Source organism: Pezoporus occidentalis, unplaced genomic scaffold (genome assembly GCF_034315485.1).
Source record: "Pezoporus occidentalis ecotype Australia unplaced genomic scaffold, CSIRO_AGI_Poc_V1 ctg10, whole genome shotgun sequence".
NCBI classification, from domain to species: domain Eukaryota; kingdom Metazoa; phylum Chordata; class Aves; order Psittaciformes; family Psittacidae; genus Pezoporus; species Pezoporus occidentalis.
Window position 1 is genome coordinate 738,204 of NW_026912779.1, and position 20,979 is coordinate 759,182.

The 20,979-nt window shown below is 44.6% G+C and overlaps 1 protein-coding gene across 1 annotated transcript in view; it reads left to right on the top strand.

Moving 5' to 3' along the window:
- Positions 1 to 20,979, top strand: part of XRN2 (5'-3' exoribonuclease 2) — a 50,301-nt gene that overhangs the window by 15,953 nt on the left and 13,369 nt on the right. Inside the window, exons 17-27 of the mRNA XM_062608378.1 lie at positions 3,085 to 3,220; positions 6,817 to 6,924; positions 7,004 to 7,093; positions 7,545 to 7,617; positions 10,292 to 10,375; positions 11,281 to 11,378; positions 11,470 to 11,549; positions 14,037 to 14,093; positions 16,156 to 16,224; positions 16,323 to 16,457; positions 18,094 to 18,221. Of these exons, the coding sequence (XP_062464362.1) occupies positions 3,085 to 3,220; positions 6,817 to 6,924; positions 7,004 to 7,093; positions 7,545 to 7,617; positions 10,292 to 10,375; positions 11,281 to 11,378; positions 11,470 to 11,549; positions 14,037 to 14,093; positions 16,156 to 16,224; positions 16,323 to 16,457; positions 18,094 to 18,221 (1,058 nt within the window). The remainder of the gene's footprint in view (positions 1 to 3,084; positions 3,221 to 6,816; positions 6,925 to 7,003; positions 7,094 to 7,544; positions 7,618 to 10,291; positions 10,376 to 11,280; positions 11,379 to 11,469; positions 11,550 to 14,036; positions 14,094 to 16,155; positions 16,225 to 16,322; positions 16,458 to 18,093; positions 18,222 to 20,979) is intronic.

A 20,979-nucleotide genomic window follows, 5' to 3' on the forward strand; every position in this document is an offset into this window, starting at 1 on the left:
TGTAGCACTTTGTTAGCAAATTGCTGAAATAGATGCAGTGTAATTAATGCCATTTAGCTCAGAGCAGCAGTGCCTTCAGATGCTTTCCTATGATCTTTTTATCCAGAGGTAATTAATGTGGAGGGTTAGAATATTCGCTGAATTCCAGGGAGATGGGTAAGCTCTGGCTGTTAAATCTAAGTATCCAGATTAGTATGCGTGCGGGTTTTCATCCTCCAAGCCACTACTCCCTTTGAGACCAAGCGCTAGATTGCCTAGACATGCACTGCTCAGCTGTGATTATGTGAGCTGAATGCCACTGTTTCGCAGTTGAATTTTTGAGCTATTTAACCCATAAAATTCAGTTACATTCACGTGTGCGGCATTATTTATCTTGACTGTTAAAATATGTTTTCCTCCATCTCTGATTTGTAGCAGAGATGTTTTGTCTGTGATGAGTTCATTAAATGGCTTAGGGCAGCTGATCCCTAGATGATTACAGGGTAGGAATTTTATGAGAATTAACTGACAGTGAGGTACCAGTGAGGCTGCATTTATCAAAGGTTTAAATCAAGCCATCACCCATTAAGTCAAGGGTGAAAGTCCTTATTTTTTGTTAAAGGCTAAGTGTAACCGGTAGGTCTGTGTTTTCTGTAGAGGCAGGGGATGGAGGTGGACATGGGAAAACAATAAGTGTTACTTCATTGTGAAGTACTGATCATGAGTATCCAGCGCTGTTGTTGTGACATGTTTGATACATCTAGCCCATCAGATTTTCCAACAGCAGGTATTCAAGCTCTCAGTCTTATTTCCTTTCCTGTACGTGGAGATCTGAATGGATTGAGTTCTGTTTTTTTTAATCAAGCAAGCAGAATTTGTACATAAAACCAGGATAAATTTCAGTGTTGCTTTTCATTGGAATTTTAGCCGAGCTTCTGAAAAAAGCTTTAACAGTTTTACAACAACTAGTTGAATGAACTGTGGTGATTTACAAGTAGCAGTAGTTTTGACAGGTTTGGTGTTGTCAAGCAAGAGGGTATGGGCTACATTCGTCTGTGATTATTTAAGCACTTTTGTAGCTCAGAATACTTATTCGGATGCTTTTCTGAGTCAAAAATGATTTTATGCTTCTCTTAGCAAGCAAATGCAACCGCATAAATATACTAGATGGCAAAGAAGTTGTTTGCTAAAATATATTTTGTATCTAGAATGACTTTAAAACTAGATCAGATAGTTACAGTCAACGACCAGATTGGGTTTGGGCATTTATACAAGTGCCTCACTGCCAGAGAGCTCCTGGGGCAGATGCTCATAGACTGCAGATGTTCCTGACTCTGTCCTTCAGTACTTTAGCCAAGTCCCCTGTCCTTGCTCACCTGCTTTCTATGATCTGGAGAACATCTTGTTGTTTTTCCACCTCCTCACCAGTTCGAATCATCTCTGATTAGCTCAGGTCAGATTTTAAGAAGTATTCCTGCACTGGGCAGCTAACGTGAATCAGAAACAAGGGAAGATCCATTTTGCAAACCCCAAAGGGTCTGCATCGTGTTAAAAAAGCATAGACCTATCTTTGCTCTGTCTTAAAGGCTTCATTCGCTCTATTTAGTGCTGAGATTCTGAGAAGTCTAAGTTTGAAGTGACCTCACAGGTTACCTGTGTCCTTCAGGTCCTATGTGTAATTTCAGGTGGTCACAGCCTTTGTGGAAAGGGATCTTGCTTAATGGCTTTCAGATGTGATAATGCCAAGTTTTGAATAGTTGAGAATAAAATTTGATTAAAAATCATTATTAAGGGATTATCTGATGTAGCCAGTATCTAAATCAGATTTGTAATTTGCTTCAGTTCACTTGAATACCAGAATTCATGTGAACTTTGAGATGTGTAAAATGCATACACTATGGTGAATAGTAGGTTTAAATATTATTATTATTATTATTGCTATTATTATCATCATCAAAGTAAAACAAACCAAAAAATCCCCAAAACCACCCCAAACAGTTTTGTGAGAGATCAGCTCTGAAGCATGGTGTCGTGAGTGAACAAAGTAGAGCTTTATCTTTACATTTCTTAACCTGCCTTTTTAGATGGCAGTCTCTGAGCTGAACTGGAAGATTAAGTCGTGCCTGTTTGGACTAACAGCTTGCAGGTTTATGTGCATATTGATGTGTCTTGCTTGGGGCACAATTGTTCTCTCAAAAGTGTCATGTCTCCTGCTGATTTACAGGAACACAGCAGATACAGTGAGCAGATAAAATGTCCAAGAAAGCAAAGCTCTGAGGCTGTAGGCAGCGATTCCCCTGTCTGTAGACAGACATAAGGGGGAGCTGTGGGAAGTAAGGAGCTGTGGGAAGGACGGATCAGTAGTGCCCGAAATTGCTCCTTGAACTCCAGTATCCATCTCTGGCAAGAAAGACTGAAAATCGGTGTGTAAAAGGGACCTTGTGTGATGTGAGTCAGCAAGGGCGGGATTCCTGAGTTGCAGGTAACTCCTCTGGTACTCACAGCTCATCCGAACAGCAGTAGAGGATAGAAATCAAGCTGCTGCTTATTATTTATTTGCTTGCTTTTTTACTTTGAGTAGCAGGGAAGCTATCACTTGTCTGCTTGAGAGGAGCATTATGAATAGAGGAATGAGCTTGATGTGAAAAGATACTCCAGTAAGAGAAAGATTTTGGCCTAGGGTAGATTAAACCAAACAAAGAAGGGTAAGAGTTTGTTCTCTCTGTAGTGGTTTAAAGAACCAAGTTCAGATGGCAGGTTTGGCAGTGTGTTCCTGATGGGAAAGGTGAAATTACTGAGTAGGAACAATACTGTTGTGAAGAATCCCAGCAGCACCAGGCACAGGTTTGAAAATCATCCCTGCTCTTTAGGAGGACTTTGAAGACGTGTTTATCAGGATGCTACCTTTGGAATTTCATCTGGATTTTCTGTGATGCCAGCCATTGAATTTCATTCTCTTGCTGTTGAGCATCAGGTTTTGTGCTTTCATTTAATTTGTCTAAAGATGGGAATTGAAGGTGCAAGTGACTTTGGCTTCTGTTTCAATTCAGGTACGTGAATGTGCATATACTGACAGGTACTGACGTCTGTGTGTGTGTTGTGCAGGTTGTGGGAAACTGGTTGGAAGCAGCGCTACTATAAGAACAAATTTGATGTTGATGCATCCGATGAGAAGTTTCGGCGCAAGGTTGTACAGTCCTACGTGGAGGGGCTGTGCTGGGTCCTCAGATACTACTATCAGGTACCTGCAGACTGCTTCTCAGAAAGTTCACGTTGCTGTTGTGTCTGCTCCCTGTTCTTTTCAGGAAACAATCACTGCCCCTTGCTCGTGTCTGAAAAGCAGAGCTCTTTTTGAGGCTGTAAGAGAAGCGGGTGCCCGTTCCGTCTGGCACTCCAGATGTGAATGCAGTTTTTGTTTCTCACATACAGTACCGCTGCTTGTTGGTTTATTAAGGCCTGATGCACATTTTTCCTTTGCCATACATAGCCGTGCATAGTGAAATTGCAGATGATTGAATGAGTGAACAAAGGACAAAGCCTGTGAAACGCCAGGAAGAATTTGAAAGGACCAGAGTTGTCAGCCTCCTCCCTGGGTTATAATGATGTTCCATGAAGTGCATTGTGATTGAAGTAATCTCTGTCAGATTTAAATCTTTCGATAATTGAGATGTCAGATTGGTGGGAGATTACACACACATATTGGGGTTGTAGCATCAGTGGTTAATAACCAGCTTCGTGCCCTGAAGACAGAGCAAGTTATATCGGTGTGTGACCTGCGAACAGAATGTGCTCAAACTGGGGGAGTTCATCTGCCTGGGCAGGGATTTGTGGCTTGAACGCAGTGCCCTGTTGATAAAACCACATCTTTTCTATAGGGAGCTTGTGCTTGTCCAACTTAGAGCAAGGCCAACATCGCCTATGCCATGCTGAAAGACTATGCAGTCATAAAGTTAGTTTGTTTTAATGCATACTCCTGGGTTTTTTGTGTTTGGTTCTTTATTCCCTTTCCCCCTTGGAACACAAAGGGAGTGTGTTCCCTTCGCTTCCACTGTATTTATTACTTGAGTTTGGCTCTGACTTGCATGTTATGGTGGATGAAAATCATGGAGTTTAAGGTTTGCAGGTCTGTTGCAGTTGCTCTGTGGAGAGCTCAGCTCCCCACATCCTTGAGCAGCTCCTTTTGCCAAGGACAAATGTCACCTGGACACCTTTATAGGTGGAAATTCCCATGATCCTTCACAGTCAAGGGCTGCTGAGAGCAAACCGTGTTCCTGCAAACCATGGCAGGATATACTCCTACAACTTCATATGTGCTTATATATCTCCAAAGTGTGGAAATCAATCTTCAGCTTAGCTGTAAGTGTCTGCTGGAGAAGTGTCAGTCATGGACAAGCCCACTGCAAAGGGCAGTCTGGATTATAGGGAAACTGAAGGGCTTGGAGGAATGGGGTATATGGCAAAACCAAGGGAACATTTACAAGTGACCAAAGTATTTATACTCATTTGAAGATTACAAAGTTAAGTTTGTTTTATTCAGAGAAGAGTGTGATAATATTTAGAAGGTGACCAAAACATTTATAGTTACTTGAATATGTAAAGTTTGTTCTGTTCAGAGAAGTGTGCATGGGGAGGGGTGTTCATTGCTTTGCACTCAGCAGCCATGGCCTTATGCAGACATCATTGTGTGCTCTTAACAGCTGTCAAGCCAGAACTGCATTTGCACGTGCACTGCTGAGATCTGTGGCTTTAAATGCACAGGCAGACCTACACCAAACTGAAAACAATATGAGCACGTCCCTGGGCAGCACTCACTTGCTCAGCTTCTAAAACCAATTTAGTGTTGAGGTGTATGTAGGTGACTCCTGGTCCATCTCAGTCTGTAGCTGTTGTGGCTGCCATGGCTGGTGCTTGTAGGAGGGGTGGGTGATTGCAGCTGCAGAGAAAATGAACCAGTGAGGTTGCCAAGGGCTTCAGGCAGGACCACGGTGCTCTCAGGGAAATTGAGGGGCACCACTAAGACCTCAAGGAAGAGTGGCTGTACAGAAAGTATCTTCTGGTTTAGAAGTGTCCCAAAGGAAACCTCGGTAACAGTACACAGATGTTTGGGGCTTTGTTTTTGCTGGTGTGCTTCATGCTCAGGTTACTCCAGAAGTCTTTCTCTAGGCCTTACAAAATGACACTGCAGACTTAAACCAGTGCAGCAATGCAGTACCTGCAGGTGCTGCTGCTTGTGCTTGTGTGACAGAGCTGTGTGACCTGCTGTTCGTGGTATTGGAATGGAGCAGCAGTCAAACCTCTTTCTGCCCATATGGAAGTCAGGTTAGGAAGCTGTTGGACTTCTGTTGGGGAATGTCAGAATAGGTTTGCTTGAGGGTTTGGGTTTTTTCTTTTTACTATAATAAGAATTGCTTCCAATAACTCCTGCTCATTGTCCATAAGATTTGTGACAGAATCTGTATGATTGCTGCTTCTATTCTTATCAAAGCTAATAATGCAGAACATGTTTCACCAGTGGGGACACCTGTTTGGAGATGAAAAAATAGATTAAGAAAGGAAGGAAGCACCCACCTGGCTGTTGAAACACGCTGCAGCCATCTGAAGCATTGCATCTAATAATCACAGGCTCTGTAATTTTATACCCAAAATCGCTGGAAGAGCCTCATTGACATTTACTTATTCAGAATTGGAAGTCAAAATAGTAGCTTTTGTTTCAAGTGGTGCTGCTAAGAAAAATAGCTGAGGAGGTGAAAACTTGACTTCAACCTTCTAGAGCCACGTTTCTTTTCCAGAGTGCATTGTGTTCTGGTGTGTGGCGAGTTTATTTTCTCCTTTTTGAGGATTATTTTGCCTCTTTGAAGTGATGCACTTTAGAGTTCCCAATACTCAAGACACACGAATAAGAAGGGAAAACCAAAATGTTACTCCGAGTGTATATTAGTGCTGGTACTGAGTAGAAGAGTAACAGTCAAAGCCGGAGTACTTTCCAACCTGCAGCAAAGCTTGTTCACATCTGCACACCTTGTGGAGCGCACCATGCAGGGCTCTCAGTCCCCGTATTCCCAAGTTAGCAGTGGAATTTTGCATTGGGAAACAGTACTGCAGACGATGTGCTGCCGGACAAATGCTTGTGTGTTCCTGTTGAGAGCTGTAATGGCTCTGCCTGGCATGATCCTGCTGCTTACACAGTTACAGGGAACCTGGAAATTCCTTCTGTCATTTCCCTGTTCCAGACGTGGTGGCAACTCAACACAAGTTGAAATCATGACCAGTTGTCACAGACTCCTGAGTGTAGCCCCAGGGCTGGGTACCTGTGTGGACAGACCATGATTTCCTACCATTTGCAGGAACTTTCATGCTTTGTTGTACTGGACTTTGTGCATGTGCTTGTGTGATTTATCTTGAGGGGGAGGAAAAAGGCATGAGGTACATCAGTGTCCTGAAGCTGAGGTCAGGATGCTGCTGTAAGGTCTTCTGTGTCGTTCTGGTGCCAGGTCCTGTCTCTTTGGCTGTCTCCCTTAGTGACTCAGACCTAGCACATAGCAAGAGTACTCTGGCATAGAAGTCTATCTGCTGCTCTGTGCTGCTGAGGAAGTGCCCGAGGTTTCCACTCCCTGTCCCGTGAACTCACTCACTCTAGCCTGGCTATGAACAGTTAAGTCCCATCCTGAAGTCCAGAGTACCCTTAAAGGCAAGAGCTCTTTCTTTTCTAACCCTGGGGACTCCTCTTTCTCCTGGTTGATGCTGGGCAAACATTGTCAGCTTTAGTTACTGGGCTTTGTGATTGATTGATTTATCTGGTACTTCTCTGATTTGCCTGGTTGTGTTTCTCTGTCCTAGGGCTGTGCCTCTTGGAACTGGTATTACCCTTTCCACTATGCTCCCTTTGCTTCTGACTTCGAGGGTATTGCAGACATGCCTTCGGATTTTGAGAAAGGCTCCAAGCCGGTAGGACACCCTCCTTCCTTTCTTCATGACTTAGCAGCTCATTACAAGTGTCCTACATCTGCTCATTTCGTTCCAACAGTTCAAGCCCCTTGAACAACTTATGGGAGTGTTTCCAGCCGCGAGTGGGAATTTTCTGCCACCAACGTGGAGGAAGCTCATGACAGATCCGGTGAGAATCCTCGTTGTATCTCTCTGTACGTTATGTTGTCTTGCAGCGTGTGAGCATGATTTGCTGCTGCTTCCTCAGGCAGAAAACTAATGGAGACCAGGAGGCAGGGTTTGGTACATTGCAGAGGTTCTTCAAAGATCCTTAAAAGGAATTCTCTGAATTCAGATGTTTCAGTGAGAAAAATTAGTGAGGATTAACACCTTAACCCAGCTATCTGCAGTTATTCCATCCTGTTCCATTTCTTGTTTTGATAGTCTTTGAGTAGTGGAAGTGTCCCATCACACTTTATGTTTCAGTGGCCTTTAATAAAAGATGCTTCTGTTAGTCAAGGCTCTTTGCATCCCCCTCAGCTGTGGGTTGCCCGCCCTGTGTGAAGTGCAGCACTCGTAGCATTTTGAATCAATCCCATAATTGACTGTAATGATTTTCTCATTTATTTTCTCAAATACAGGAATCAAGCATAATTGATTTCTACCCTGAAGACTTTGCTATTGATTTAAATGGGAAGAAATACGCTTGGCAAGGTGAATTTCCAACTTTTTATGTCTTGGGCTATACTGTACTGACCTTAGTCTCAATCTATGCAAAAATAGGAAGAAGATGGAGAATTGTCTTGGTGAGACAGTGATGCACCAAGTCACAGAGAGAACTTGGGTTCTTTGGTGTGGGGGAGAAGCACTTTGCAGCAGGTGTATTTTGGAAGAGAAATTAGTATAAAGAAGAAATACTGGTTCAGTAAGTGATTTAGGATTGCAGTGATTATTAGTAATTCAGCAGTCATTCCAGATTCCTCAGTGTGTCCTGAGCTAGATTAATCATGTTTCTATTTTTATCAGCCTTACTGTGTAATTGTCTTTTGTCTCCTTTGCATTTAATGAATGGATCTTGTCCTGTTCAATCAGTGCCTCATTAATACCTTGTGCAAAATGCTTTGGGGAATATAGAAATATTTGGGTGCATCCAAAGAATGAAAAAGCAGTTGCAGTGCTTTAATGCAGCTTCTGCTTTCTTTAGAGAATGTTGATTTTAAAGGTCTGACAGATATTTGTGGCTGGTTACACTATTATGTATTATTATTATACAGAAATATATGTGGTTACACTATTCAGCCAAGAGTGTAACAGCTCCGTTGTAGGTATAAATCATTATTTGGGCATCTGAGCATAAGAAAGCACATTTTTACCCTGAGGGTGGTGAGGCCCTGGAACATGTTTCCCAGAGAGGTTGTGGAGTCTCTGTCCTTGGAGATACTCCAGTTCTGGCAGCCTGAGCAGCTCATGGCCATGCTGGAGCAGAGGGGTTGGACTAGGTGATCTCCACAGGTTCCTGCTGACACCAGTGGTTCTGTGAACCCCCATGGCAGCTCACCTGTGTTTTGAGATGGCCACAGTCAGGCACACAGTATCTGGCTTGGGACAGTGTTCTGTAATCAGAGAGAATATACCCAGGCATTACTAGATGTGTGGCATAGCAGGTTTTCCCTCTGTAACTTGAAGCTCTTTCTTACCCCTGCAGTAATTCTGGCAGCTTTCCTTGGTCCTTTTGTCCAGTTATCAAACCTATAGTCTAAAGCAGTAATGCTTTAAGTAGCTCCCACATGCTTTCAGCAGCCTGTGGCATTACTTTTAATTCACTGGATGCTGAATAGCATTATAAACTTTGTCTGGATTAACATCTGGAATTCTCATGGTTAAGAGGCAGTTGTGAAACAGATATTTTCCAAGCTGGAAGAGCAGACTCTCTCAGTTTAAAAGCACCTTATGCTCTTAATGAAATGTTTGAAGAACTTCATTTTAGAGATGTGGTCATGCTTCTGAAAGCTCAGCATTGATCCTTTTGCAGTCTCCTGGGTTATGAACACTTCCTGGTTTGGTGTCATTCCACAACAAGTGTGGTGTGAAGGTGAAAATAAATTGTTTTCCAGGAGTGGTTTATCACTGTTTCCCTTCACAAGTAGTTATGTTCCAGCTGGGGTCTGGTGCTGTCTGAGATAAAGCAGTAGTCAGCCTGTGTGAAGGTTATCCTCATACTTTACAAGCAGGGGTTGGTGAGGCTGGCGGCAGCAGCCTGAAAGCTCTGCTTCTCACTGGGTTACAGGGGGCTAAATATAATTCTGATTCAGTTAAAGTTCTGATGTATTTAACATATTATTTATAGTTTGTTCCAAACTGGTTTTGCAAGGAGAGGGTTACTTGCAATTGGGGTAATTACACTTTGACAGTTTAAGTTGCCCCCTTTCCTTCAGCTCTAGGGAAAGAGTATTTGCTTTAATAAAGCCACGTCAAGATCTAACTTCTGAAGCAAAAGTGTTTCGGGCAGACCAAGTTTTAGGTTGGGGATCTTAAGCCTGAGTGTTGCACCTTAGAGTGATGACAGGAGCATGCGATCTGCCTGCTTGCTACCTGCCCAGATATGAAGCTATCATGCGTATCAGTTGAGTAGAAAGCCTTTGCTTGTCATCCTGGTCAGGAAAAGTTCCAGGTGTTCATGGTAAGGGAAATAAAATAAAACCTAAAATAATTACTTCAGATTCCATCCAATAATAAGGGTGACAGAAGTGAATTTTTGAGGAATTTTCATACTAAGTTTCTTGGTGCTTTCTTGGATTTTGTTACGGAAGAAAACATATCCTGGAGCATACCAGGGAAGGCAATTCTCCAGCCTCATCCAGTGTGATTGAGTTGGCTCTGAGATGTGTTGTGTAGTGAGGGATTTGTATCCTGAAGGGAGCCTTCATGTTATCTCAGAGTAAAACGAATAGTCCCTGATGGATGGTATCTGCATCACCTCACCGCTGAACTTGGAGTGATTTATTCCATTGTTGTCTCTTAATGAATTAGAATAAAGCAGCATTGAGCTCTGGGAGGGGAGTATCTGTAGCACATGGGACTGTCCTGCTGAGCTCCTCTTGCTCCTGAACGAGGCATGTGTGGCTAGAGGTGGCTGCTTCCTAGTGCCTACTCAGGAAGGGAGGAGGAGGATCGAGGGGTGCTTGGAGACAAACTTCCCTTTCCAGCCTCCACTACCACTGAACTGTTTTTCTCTTGACAAGCTCTGTAAATGTAGGGTTTCTTTCCTGTGGCTGATGCAGCAGTTCTTCCTTAGGTGAAGATGCTATTGGAGCTTTCCATGCTGGTCTTGCTGATCTCTCTTATTTTTTGCTCAAGAACTGTGAGAAAACCCTGCTTTGGTTTTCAGGTGTTGCGTTATTGCCGTTCGTCGATGAGCGACGCCTCAGAGCTGCCCTGGAAGAGGTGTACCCTGACCTCACCCCTGAAGAAAGTAAGAACTGGGACATTCTGTTACAGCTCATTAGGACTGCTGGGTTTCACCCTGAATGAAGTGTGAATTTGGAAGTGTTCAAGGACGGGGCTTGGAGCAAGCTGCTCTAGTGGCAGGGGGTTGGAACTGGATCAGCTTTAAGGCCCTTTCCAACCTGAACTATTCCATGTTTCTATGAGCAAGCTATAGCAGAAGTTTGGATGGATTGAATTACAGCAGGGTGGAGCCTCTTCTTCATGGATCAGTTAGAACGATCCTGGATGGGTTTGGGTTTGTGGCTTTTAGTTTTCTTTTTACTCAAGTAGATCTGCATAAGATTTAGGCTGAAAATTAGATGGAAGCTTAATTGTGTGGGAGGCTTCTACCAGTATACATGGTCACAGTACTTGTCGGATGAACATGTTGCAATCAAAAGCATAAAGTCTGTTTCCATGGTTAGGGTTGATGGTACCACTTGGTAGGTGTGCTGGCTGTTCTGACCAGCAGGCTGGCTCTGTCCAGTTATGGGATGGGAAGCATTGTGTTCAGCTTCTGTAGGCAAATACTGTGTGTTACTTTCTCCACTGTACAAAAATAATAGCGGGTTCCTGTAAACTGCTTGGGGCTCTTTGGGGTGTTTGGTTTTATTGTACCCAGCCTCTCTGTATCTTCAGCATTATCCTAAATTCAGCATTCCTGCCATTGAGCACAAGATTCCCATTGTTCTACTGTCTGACAACTACTCTTGTGACCGGAGGCATCCTGTTGCGGACAGAGACACACTGAAGGAATGAATGCTCAAAGCTTTCTCCTAAATCACAGTGAAGCTTTCCCTTAGTGCAGATGTCAGTAGGTGCGCTGGTCTGCTGTGCCCCTTCCCTCCCTCTTTGCTCAGAACTCTTACCCTTTCTCTTCATCCTCTCTAGACAGAAGAAACAGCCTTGGTGGTGATGTTCTCTTTGTTGGAAAACACCATCCGCTTTGTGACTTCATTGTGGAACAGTACAAGACCAAAAACACAGAGGTAGGTTGTGCTTGTCCTGAAGGGATTGTGGAAGTGGTGAGGGTTGGAAGGCTACCAGAGTGCTTCAGCTGAGGAATTATTTCTTCCATAGCCAGTGGACATTCCCCCAGAGCTGTGCCATGGGATCCAGGGCAAGCTGACACTGAATGAAAATGCTGTTCTTCCAGACCAGTGAGTATGGCTTTTGGAACGGGCTGTTTGATGCTAAAGGACATCGCCTTCAGTTATCTCTGCACTTAATAAATATCTTTGTGCCCACAGCAAGAAACCCAAAACTCCTGACAAGGCAACATGTTTAATTCTGAGGGGAAACATGCTTTTCCCACCAGGTTTCATAGTAGTGTGTCTCATCAGCAGCATGTATAAAAACCCAAGCAAGTAAAGCTTCATTCTGTGATCCTGTTCACAGAGCTGGGCTTTGAAAGCAGCATCAGAAATCTTTAAAGTGTTCCGATGTGTATGTTTAATTGCTGATGAATCTGCTTTGTTTGTCATCTAATTTCTGTGTATTTAGTAATGTTTTAATAGGTGAACAGGGCCTGTATAATAAAAGTAGCAGTGATCAGTGGTCTCGTTCGGTAAGGTCATGGTGTTTTGGCCTCTCTGCTTTGTATGAGTGTTAATTTAATGCAGTCTCATGTAATTTCCAATAGTGCATGCTGTTTAAAAAAAACCAACAATTCTGCTTTTTATATGCTAATCTTAATTGTATTAGAGAAAAATCCAGATAGAGGTGTTAGATATACTTTTCTGGTTTCCATTTAGGCCATAGCACTAAATTCAGAACTGCTGCAGCTACACATACAAAAAATGCTAATACTTTTTGTTTTCTAGATAATGCATTTAGTTTGGGAAGTTATCAGTGCCATCTCTGCCCTGCAGGATACACATTCATTTATCTAACCTCGCCTAGAGGCACAGGCAGGTGTTCAGTAACTCATTTGCATTAAATGCACAAACACTCTGATTCTGTTGGACAGCAAATGGATGCTAGGTCACACTAATACTCATTTCTCTGTTCCTGGCATGGCTGGCAAGGAATATGAGCAAGTCAGAGCTGGGCATGGAGGAAATAATGATGCAGGCAGAAGAAAAGGAAGTTACGAGTGCTCCATCCCTGGCAGTGTTCAAGCCAGGTTGGATGGGGCTTGGAGCAAGCTGCTGTAGTAGGTGTCCCTGCCCGTGGCAGGGGTTGGAGCTGGAGGAGCTTTAAGGTCCCTTCCAACAAACCTGGCTGGGGTTCTATGCAGCTATATGTCAGCCTATGAAATCTCAGTTAGAAAGGAGACTTTAAGTGCTGTGGGAAAACAGCTGCTAAAATTATTTATATATCTGTATATATGAAATTCTTATTTTATTTCAAAGCCTTTTTCTTCCTGGTAAAGCAGGTTTGTGTCTTCCTGCTGTCTGCGTGTGTCTGTCTCTCTGGTCTTCTCCTGCCCTCATAGAACCTCTTGACTTGTTACAATCAGACCCTACCAGCACAGGAAGGTTTCCAAGGTTCAGAGTAGGACTGAGGCTTGTAAACAGGCTGCTGGGCCCTGGGAACGGTGTGAACCCAGCATTACACAGTAGAGAATCCACACAGACCAGCTGCAAAAGTAATGGCATTAAGAAATAAGGATTTAGCAATTCCACTGCTTGTTTAGTTGATACGCTGGAGGGAAGGAATGCCATCCAGAGGGACCTCGACAAGCCTTCAAGGTGGGCTGATGCCAACCTCATGGAGTTTAACCGTGCCAAGTGCAAGGTCCTACACCTGGGTGGGAGCAATCCCAGGCACAGCTACAGGTTGGGCAGAGAAGAGATTCAGAGCAGCCCAAGGAGAAGGACTTGGGGGTGTTGGTTGATGAGAAAATGAACATGAGCCGGCTTCAGTGTGCGCTTGCAGACCAGAAAGCAACCGTATCCTGGGCTGCATCCAAAGGAGCATGACCAGCAGGGCGAAGGAGGTGATCCTGCCCCTCTGCTCTGCTCTTGTGAGACCTCACCTGGAGCATTGTGTGCAGTTCTGGTGTCCTCAACATAAAAAGGACATGGAACTGTTGGAACAAGTCCAGAGGAGGCCACGAGGATGCTCAGGGGCTGGAGCAGCTCCTGTATGGAGACAGGCTGAGAAAGTTGGGGCTGTTCAGCCTGGAGAAGAGAAGGCTGCGTGGAGACCTCAGAGCAGCCTTCCAGTATCTGAAGGGGTCTATAGGGATGCTGGGGAGGGACTCTTCATTAGGGACTGTAGTGACAGGACAAGGGGTAACGGGTTAAAACTTAAACAGGGGAAGTTTGGATCTAAGGAGGAAATTCTTTCCTGTTAGGGTGGTGAGGCACTGGAATGGGTTGCCCAGGGAGGTTGTGAATGCTCCATCCCTGGCAGTGTTCAAGGCCAGGTTGGGCGAAGCCTTGGGTGAGCTGGTTTAGTGTGAGGTGTCCCTGCCCATGGCAGGGGGGTTGGAACTGGATGATCTTAAGGTCCTTTCCAATCCTAACTATTCTATGGTTCTATAGAAGTATTCAGCAGAAAGGCAAGTTAATTTTGAAACCCCTTTTATTTGTCACAGTCTTAGTTGGCAGAGGAACAGGAGTGGTAGCAACAGAGAATGTGAAGCAAATGGTAAGGAATATGTTACGTGGTGTTTGACAGAGGTTTTTTCTCTTCCCCAGGACAGTTGAGTCTCCTGTTCCGATGCTGCGTGATCTTACCCTGAATTCTGCAGTCAGGTGAGGAAACTCGGGGGTTTAATGCAGGGATGTGCAAAATACAGCAATCAAACTCATTTCATTCAGTGTTTTGTGGTGCTGAATGTGCATCAGAGCCTGTCTCTTCGTAAAACTGAAGCTTTTACTTTTAACGATTTCTGGTTTTCTGTGAGGATTGAGGCCAAGGTACTGTGTGGGTGAGCAGGGTGCACAGTGTGTGCCCTGCAGGGATGTCCAGTACTGCTGTTTCCCAGTGCATCAAACCCGTATGCTTCATCCCTTCAGAAATACCTCATCTCTCCTCCTGGTGCTTTTCTGCTCACTCTCTGTTGGGACTTCTGGCTCTTTGGCAAGCAAAGAGCAGCGCCTACGGATCTTGATGGGCTGTATCCTGCCTTTTAAATGAGAAAACCCAACCATTCATGCGAGCAAGCCTCACACAGGATTGGGTATTGATCAAAAGCCCTCCAGCTTTTGAGTTTTGCCTCTTGGATTTTGTATCCGCTTTTATTCATAGTAATTCCCAGAGGATCCTTGAGAATACATGCTTCATGCCTTTAAGAAGTAAAGGAGTAACCCTAACTTTGACAGAGTGTGATGTTTGGGAGGGTAATAAGAAACTTCATGCTGAATAAAAACAAGGCAGACTTTCCAAGGGTAAATCTCTTGTGGTCAGAGAAGATTTTAATTACTCTTGCACTTGACAGCAAACTTCTGTGGATTTAGTGTGCTATGTGTCCTTCTCACTCCATTTGGCACAGTGTGACAGGGATGGGAGGCTTGAGCCTAGAAGCTCTCACTTCTTGAGCCATGTTAGGTACTTGAGACACTGAAAATCACTTGTGATCCCTCGGTGCAAGTTTTTCCTCCACGGAGGCATAACTTGATTCAACTAAAACAACTTTCTACAAGCAGTAGGAAATGGTAAGTTGTGGCTTGTCAGGGTATTGTAGAAAGGATGTTCCGAAATGGGGATTTAGTTACTTTGAATGATGAGTTAAAGGTGGGTTTTGGCTTTCCATCTGCTGCTGTCAGGATGCTTGGATTAGTTTATGCTCCTGTCTGTTTCTCTATTGCAAGGATTTTTCTTCCTGTCTTTAGAGATAGTATGAGCAGTCATGGTTCTGCTCTTCAGATCTTGCAAATTTGGGTGAGTTTTCCAAGGGACCATTATTCTCTTTCCTTCAAGTATCATTCATTCTCTATGCTGAAACCCAGCTGGAAGAGGAAAGTTATTCTGCTTGGCTCTTTGCTTTTATCTTCTTTGGCATTCCAAGCATCCTTCTATGTCAAATGGTAGATAGTAAGAGAGCAGGGAGCAGGTTGGTGCTGTGTGCATCACACGTGTCCCTGGTGGGAGCTACCTGAGACTGATACTGGAGATTGGAATTGCTAGGAGCGTGGATGAATTTTCCTAGAGCAAACCCAAGCTGCTGTATAATGCATTGTACCAACAGAAATCAAGCTTTTGGTGCCTTTTTGCTCTATTACTGTTCAGTTTGTCTAATACTAGATAGCTTAAAATGCAGGGTCTGCGAGGTATCACTGAAAATAGGTGTATATCCTGTGAGGGTCACTGAAAATAGGTGTATATCCCTCCAAGGGAAATGCATGCAACTGCAAAGCTGCCTTTCAGGAGAAAACCTCCCCATCCCAGGAAATCCCTCTCCTCAGTTTTGTACACTTGACTAGGCTGCATGGAAGCTGATACCTTTCCTCTGTGTCCCGTGGCAGCCTTTGAACTTCAGGTACAATCAGTGCTTCGACTAGAGGATTCGTGCTCAGTGTCCACAGAAGATAATTTCATTACCATGCATAGGACTGTTTTCTGGACATGAAACTTCCTTTTGGACTGGCTGTTGAGTCGGGGGAGGAAAAAGGCACCCTGGGGAAAAGAATTGAGAGTCCAAAGTAATCCAAGTCCAATATAGTTGGTACATCCATGTGCAAGAAAGGCATTTTGCCATTTAAGTTGTGGGTTCTTGAATCTTCTGTTGTGTGCATCACTGTTAACTAAGCAGCAGTTACTTTTCCATCTTGATTCGTTGTCAGGTAAACCTAATCCTCAGTTATTTTCTTCCAGCATCTCCTTCAAAGATCCACAGTTTGATGAAAACTTTGTTTTCAAGGCTACGGTGTTACCGGGCGCAAAGTAAGTGTCAGCTGTCGGTTTGCACGTAGTTCCATTTCCATCTCGTAGTCCGAGTGTTTGCTCCGGGAAGTATTTATGGATCTGTTCTTCCTCTTAAGGAAACCTGCTCCAGTTCTGAAGCCAGGAGACTGGGAAAAAACCAACAACGATGGCAGGCCCTGGAGACCGCAGCTGGGCTTCAACCGAGACAGAAAACCAGTGCATCTGGACCCGTCAGCGTTCAGGGCTTTAGGGTAAGGGTGATGGCATGGCTATGGGCTGCCTTGCTGGGGTGGCTGTGCCCCTCGGCTGCTTTTTAAATGAGCAGAAGAGAAGCAAAGGGGGGGGGGGGGGATGGACTGTTGAAGGTTCTCTGGTGTGCCATGTTGGAAACTTTGGCATGTGATAATTCAATATTGATGAAACCCGTGTATCACAGTGATGTGCTAATGCCTTGCATTCTTCTTGGTTTGGGGTTTGAGGTTTTTTTTCCCCTAGCTTTCCTAGGGGCTCTTTCAAATTTGTTTTCTGGATACTGGCTTGAAGTACAGAAGGTACAATGAGAATATTGCTCACAAGTGATGATTAAGACTGTTATGAAGACAGGAATGTCTTTTATGCTTTTAAAAATGAAGTTTTAAAAACTCTTGTTCCAAGCACACATTGCACCACACAATCCACTTCTCAAGACATTTCCACAGCCAGTTGTTATTAGTTCTCAAAAAATCCAAGTAACTTTCTCCAGTGCTGCAGTGTGGTATGAGAGTGCTTCTGAGTGCAGGATGAGAGAGTGAGCTGGGGTTATGTATTACACATAAAATTGTTTTCCTTACTGGGCAGTGCAAAGAGACATGTTTATAGAGCCAGAAAACAGAGTGTTTTAAAGGAGAATATTATACAAGCAAATGAAATTAATCTGTGAGTAACTGAATATGAGTGTCTCTTTAGGAAGAGAAAATACCATCTTCATCTTAGGGCTTCAGAGGAGCTTGAAGAAATAAAAGCAGCACCCTTTTCTCCATCTGTGTGCTGGAAAGTGTAATTGTTCCAGTGCTGCACTCGTGAACCATCTTCATAGAATCATGGAATGTTTTGGTTTGGAAGGGACCTTAAAGCTCCTCCAGCTCCAACCCCTGCCACGGGCAGGGACCGCTTCCACTGGAGCAGCTTGCTCCAAGCCCCTGTGTCCAACCTGGCCTTGAACACTGCCAGGGATGGGGCAGCCACAGCTTCTCTGGGCACCCTGTGCCAGCGCCTCAGCACCCTCACAGGGAAGAGCTTCTGCCTAAGAGCTCAGCTCAGTCTCCCCTCGGGCAGGTTCAAGCCATTCCCCTTGGCCTGTCCCTCCATCCCTTGTCCCAAGCCCCTCTCCAGGTTTCTTGTCTTCTGTTCTTCCATGTCATAGTTACAGAAATAACTATGTTATAACTGTGTAGCTGGTCACATGTGACGTCCCATTAATTGCTATCCAAGTGACAGACACCACAAGCATCAAAGTCTACATGTGAATGTAGTTCTGCACAGGAAGAACAGCAGAGGCCTGGCAGACATGGACACACCAGCATTTGCAGGTCCCACATCTCCCAACCCTCACTTCTCAGGATATGTGGCAGCAGTTGTTTTGCTGATCTCTCACACAGTTTGCAGGAAATGTGTGTATTTCTGCTCTCCGGGGCTGGCTGTAGAAACTCCAGCACAGAGCATGTGCTTCCTTTGTGGTGTGCCTGGGACCCTCGTGTGTACGCGAGTCACTGCGCCGTGCTTGTGCACATCTCCACTGGCACACTGGAGAGAGCTGGGGGGTTCGATGGGCTGGGGAGCAGCTGTGCTGGAGCATGGCATTCATAAATCATCCTGTTCTTTTTCCTCTCTGTTTCTTACCCGTAATAGCCATACGATGCCAAGGGAGAGAGTGATGCCAGGAATGTATGCCAACGCAGTACCTCTTGGAGCTTATGGGAGCCCCTACGCCAGACCGCTTCTGAGCGGGCAGCAGCAGATTCCGAAGCTGTTGTCAAGTAAGTGGGTTCTGCTTCCTACAGCTCACAGGTTGGAAAACACTGCAGCTTCATTTTGGTCTGTTGCACTATTACAAATAAAAAGTGGAGTCAAGCATCTGGCTTCACCAGCCATGTGTTGCTCTTCCTTTATGGAATTGCTGTGGTGAGATGGACTAAAATGTAATTATGTGCCTGGAAATGGGATCTCATTTTGAATACTGGGCCCAGTATTCAAATGCAATAGGAAAAATAGCCCATTGTCTGACAAGGGTTCCCAGTTATCTGAATGTATTCTGTATGTGGCTGAATCTCAGCATCACGACCATCAGCTTAGTAAAAGCTTGGTCTTTGTTTCTGAAGAGAATAAGAGGAGGATGCTGGCCATAGAAAATAATAGAAAAGGCACAAGGCATAGTGGCAGATGAGAAGAGATTGTAGGACTGACAGGAGCTGTGGTTGGTGCTGAGATGCCAAACAGCCGGAATAGCTAATTCATAGTCCTGTACTGGCTTCTCCTGCCTGTGGTAGGTGTTGCAGCTCCTGGCAAAGAGGTGATAGGAGGCAGTCAGGAGGTCAGGGGTGCCACTGCTCCTGACTTGATGAGCAAATGGCTCACTGGAAGTGGTAAGATAAATCCTACCTAATCATAACCTAATGTGAAGAAAGAATTGCTTGTGCAAAGGGCACTAGTTAACGGTCCCATCTCTTTGTGATCAGGAGCTGTGTTTCTGTAGTGGTGGCTTGAAACAGGAGGAGGCTTGGCTAAACTGCCTAAAAAGTGCTTTAAAGTAAGACCTTCTCACTGTTCATCTGGATTCTTGCAATATTAAATTATGCATGTGTTTGAAGTTTAAACAGCAGACACAGGTAAGGTTTGAATGCCAATGTGTTGTCACATATAGAAGACCAGATTCCTGCATAGTGAATCTCTCAGCCTTTTTATACTCTAGATTTTTGCTGCATATGAAACAGTGAATAAATAATATCAATGGCCACTCTGAATTAAATGTATTGTTCAGTCCCAAGGTAGATAAAGGGTAGTTGAGTAGTGGGCGCAGAAGCTTTCTTGTGTGAGGAATCAGGTTGGTTTAAGTGGAGGCACGGATTGGATATGAGACCCTGGAGCTATTAACTTGCACTACAGGAAAACAAGTTAAACAAGAAATGTGTTCTAAAGAGAAAAGTGTGGGGAACGGGGAGGCAGAACTACCAGACAGGCATCGCAGTTCTGTATTGATCTCCAAAAAGAGAGAGCCTGTGTGGTTTGGAGGAGAGGGGAAGCATTCATGAGCCCTTCAGTCCCTGTAACTGCTGTTCATGTCTTCTGAAGCTCCAGTCTTATTATGAAGTCTGCTTATTTCAGAGCAGTTGTCTCTGCTTTATGTGCCTAATCTTGCCTATTAGGTACTTACAAAGCTCTCATCCTCATGACACATGAGCAGCTTGTGTTGTGTAGGAAGCACTTCACATGCAGATATGTCCCAATGCCATCATTCTGTCAAACTGAGGAGGCTCAAATCTGCTGCTGGAGGTGAAAGCCCAATGCATCTGTTGCTCTCAGAAAAAGTGCTTTGTAACACGTCCCTTCCTCCTTCCTCCCTTTATCTCCTACCCTTTCTCATCCTCGAACTGCCTCAGGCTTCTGCCGTTGCTGTTCTGCAGTTGTGCCTGGCAAACCTGAAAGCAAGGCTTCCCCTCTCCTCCTTGTGCTGTTTTCCTTAATGCTGCTTTTCCCATGAGGCAGATGTTGATCTTGTGCCTTTCTGCTCCTGCAGTAAAAGGAGGTGCCAAGTCAACCTGCTGGTCCCTCCAGCCACAGTCATCCTGCAAAGGCTTTCCACAAAGCAGGGGTTGTGTTCCTGCCATTGCTCTCCAGGGCCCTTCATCCCGGAGTTGGAAGCTGGTTCCTGGCACTCTGTATTTGCATGGGGGACCACAGTGCAGCATGCTGGAAATGTAATTCTTTGTCAGTTAATTTTGTTGTTTCTCCTCCTCTTCTGCCAACCAAGCTGTCCCAGCAGGCTGGTCTTAAGCTCTAATGAATTTCTGATTTAAACTGACTTCACCATGAAGTCTGTACAAGTAATTACAGCAACAGCTGACTTGGTATTTGGAGACTGTCTTTCAGTGCCTCATTATTTAACAGAGGCATGAGGACAGTTGATGTCCCAGTCAGTGGGATGGGTGCAGGTTAAAGAGTGTGAGGGGTGTGCTTGCTCCCTAGAAAGAGCTCCAGAAATGCATCCTGCTGCCTGGGCAGTGGGTCGGGACCCAGCCCAAGCCACCCAGGACTACCAGTGCCAAGTGAACCACAGGTGTCTTAACTCCTCTTCTACAGTATAGAGTCAGACTTGTTTAAGCCCTTAATAGAAGAATACCTCCAAGGGTTGTAGCTCAAAATTTCTCCTGAAACCAGTCTTTCAGATGTTCACTGAAGGGTGCTTTTTAATGGGACCATACCCCCAACACCATAACACATTATGGATTGTGTGGGTTGAGAGTCAAGCAAACCTGTGGAGATGAGAAAGTGCCAGCAGCTCTCTGAACCTCACTGCAGAAGGAGGCAGGAGTTGAACAGAACGGTCTGCATGGACAGTGCTAGCTCCAGTGGAAATGTGTGGTCAGAATTGAGCACATGGCCCAGTTTCACCCAGTGTTCTGTCTAGGAGTACCAAAAGGCTTTCCTAGATCTGACAGCACAGCTCTCTTGCCTTTTGCAGTCACCCCTTCAGTTCAAGCAGAAATGTCTCTGTCAAAGCACAGATACCTTCAACTA